Below are 2,219 nucleotides of genomic sequence, written 5' to 3'. Positions count from 1 at the left end.
GACATGGACTTCTCTGCATGTTCAAAATGGAACCATGACCTAATTGGAACCAATGTATTATATGAATGAATGATAACGTGACTTAGTGATCACGCCATGACCTTACCAAACTGAATCAACGAGATTTGAATCAATGAATATCAATGGAATCGATGAATGGAATGACTTAGGTCAAATGAGATGCAGTGGAATGTGAAGGCAAGCCTGCTTGGAACCAACCAGGACAAACCATGCAACACGAGTTTAGTTAGGTCAAAAATCAAATGCCAGGCAATGACTAAGAGTCTCAAACCCATTGATCCATCAATGCCATAAACCAATTGAGTGTTTTCAATCCTTCAAAACAAACCACAAGGGTTACCAACTCCAGGATCAAGCATTAGGGCTTCATGTCAAACCACAAAGCTCTTCAAACCATAGACTCCTCCATTAGGGTTTAGCTCCTACACATGAGCCAACCACAAGCTCCTATAAGAGCATAGTCAAGGATCAGAGTTTCAAACCACATGATGTGCAATACCACGATCTTTACAATCCTAATTTTATCAACCATGAACCTTGAATGCATGACACTTGTTAGCAAATGTCTATCACGAGTGAATGATGCCCATGAATGAAATATGAATGAGTATAGATGGATTTCAAGCCATAGGTTAGATGAAAAGTAAAAAGGGAGGGCAAACTTTGGGGTATGACAATATGTATTTGTTTGAAGCACTCGAGCGAATGCCCATGTACAAAAAATTCATGGAGGACGTAATAGCCAAAAAGAAACCAACAACAGAAGAACCGGTAGCCTTGAAGGAAAAGTGTAGTGCAAATTCACTAGGGCAGAAAATTCCAAACAAACAGAAGGATCCTGGAACCGTAATAGTATCATTCACAATAAAAGAGAGATCTTTCAAAAAGGTACTAATTGATTCTGGAGCTAGTGTGAGTCTGATGCCATTATCAATCTATCACAAGTTGGGTATTAAAAACGTCAGTGATACAAAGACAAATCTGAAGTTTGTGGATCACTCGAGAAAGGATGCATATGGTATAGCAGAAGACGTACTGGTGACAATAGAGGACTTGAGTTTTCCTGTTGATTTTGTGATCCTAGACATACCTGAAGATGAAGAGACACCCATCATTCTTGGTCGGCCTTTCATGAAGACAAGTCGATGCAATCTCGACATGGACCAGGGAACGTTAACTTTAAACGTTTATGATGAGGAAATAACATTGAATACTGTAGTAACAGGGAGCCATAGGTAGAAAAAGAACATCACTATCAAGTAGGCTTGATCAGGACAGAGGTGAGAAGGCAAAGTAACGTACCAACATCAGAGAAAGATACAAGAAGGCCTTCTCAAGTATCACCACTTCCATTAGTAACTCCAATTCCTACTTCCGTTCCAAAAGCCATGAGAAAGAAAAGAAAGCAAAAACAAGGTAAGGATATGGAGGTTAGAAAGGACTTGTGGCACAAAGGAATCCATACCGCTGAAAAAGATGGCTTCTTAGTTTTGGAAAAGAAGTGCAACAAGGTGTGGAAGTTGAAGTACCCCCGATAACAAGAGGAATGAAGCGTCAAGGTAATAACGATAAAGGAGCGCTGCTTGGGAGGCAACCCAAGGATAATTGCAGCTTTATTATGATGTGGCACTTTCTTCCCCAGCCTCCTCAGTAGGGCATTGTGAGTCACCCTTCTTCTATCTTATCCTAAAATATTGAGGTCAATGTTTAGATCAAGTGCGGGGGAGGTTTAATTATGCTTTTTGTTATTTATTTTATTATTTCCAATTTTGTTTACTGTTTTACATTTGTTTTTTTTTACTGTTGGGTATCACTTGCTGCATGTATTTCCGGTTCTTGGTGTTATTGTTGGATTAGGTATGACCATTAGTGGTAGTGGAGGAAATGATTACTCCATGTACTGTTGCTTGTTGTGAATGATCTTCCCAAAAAGTTGATACTGCCGAAGAAAAAGATCGAATGCAACTGTCTCAAGCTCGACTAACGTAGGTTCCTTGTGCATTCCGAGCTGAGTAAGAAGTTGCACCATACTAGAAGTACTGTGGATTCTGTCAAGCTCTACCTAACATGGAGAGTGCATAAAAATCCAAACATATTTTTCATCATGAGCGATATTCAGGTATGTCTTTATCACTCTGAGTGTGCGTAAGTTCTCTTGGAATATCACTGCATATATACACACACTGAGGCACGTTGTT

General features: G+C 39.6%; 1 protein-coding gene across 1 annotated transcript; it reads left to right on the top strand.

Moving 5' to 3' along the window:
* Positions 1-747: 747 nt before the first annotated feature.
* Positions 748-1,260, top strand: LOC127115272 (uncharacterized). Its single transcript, XM_051046855.1, has one exon. The coding sequence runs from the start codon at positions 748-750 to the stop codon at positions 1,258-1,260; it is 513 nt and encodes a 170-aa protein (XP_050902812.1).
* The last annotated feature ends 959 nt before the right edge of the window (positions 1,261-2,219 follow it).

This window comes from Lathyrus oleraceus, chromosome 1 (assembly GCF_024323335.1).
Source record: "Lathyrus oleraceus cultivar Zhongwan6 chromosome 1, CAAS_Psat_ZW6_1.0, whole genome shotgun sequence".
NCBI classification, from domain to species: domain Eukaryota; kingdom Viridiplantae; phylum Streptophyta; class Magnoliopsida; order Fabales; family Fabaceae; genus Lathyrus; species Lathyrus oleraceus.
The sequence above is the reverse complement of the archived record's forward strand: the minus strand, read 5'-3'. Positions and strand labels throughout refer to the sequence as shown.

Excerpts from the sequence above, each read along its gene's own strand:
- LOC127115272 (XM_051046855.1), top strand. The coding sequence starts at position 748 with ATGGAGGACGTAATAGCCAAAAAGAAACCAACAACAGAAGAACCGGTA.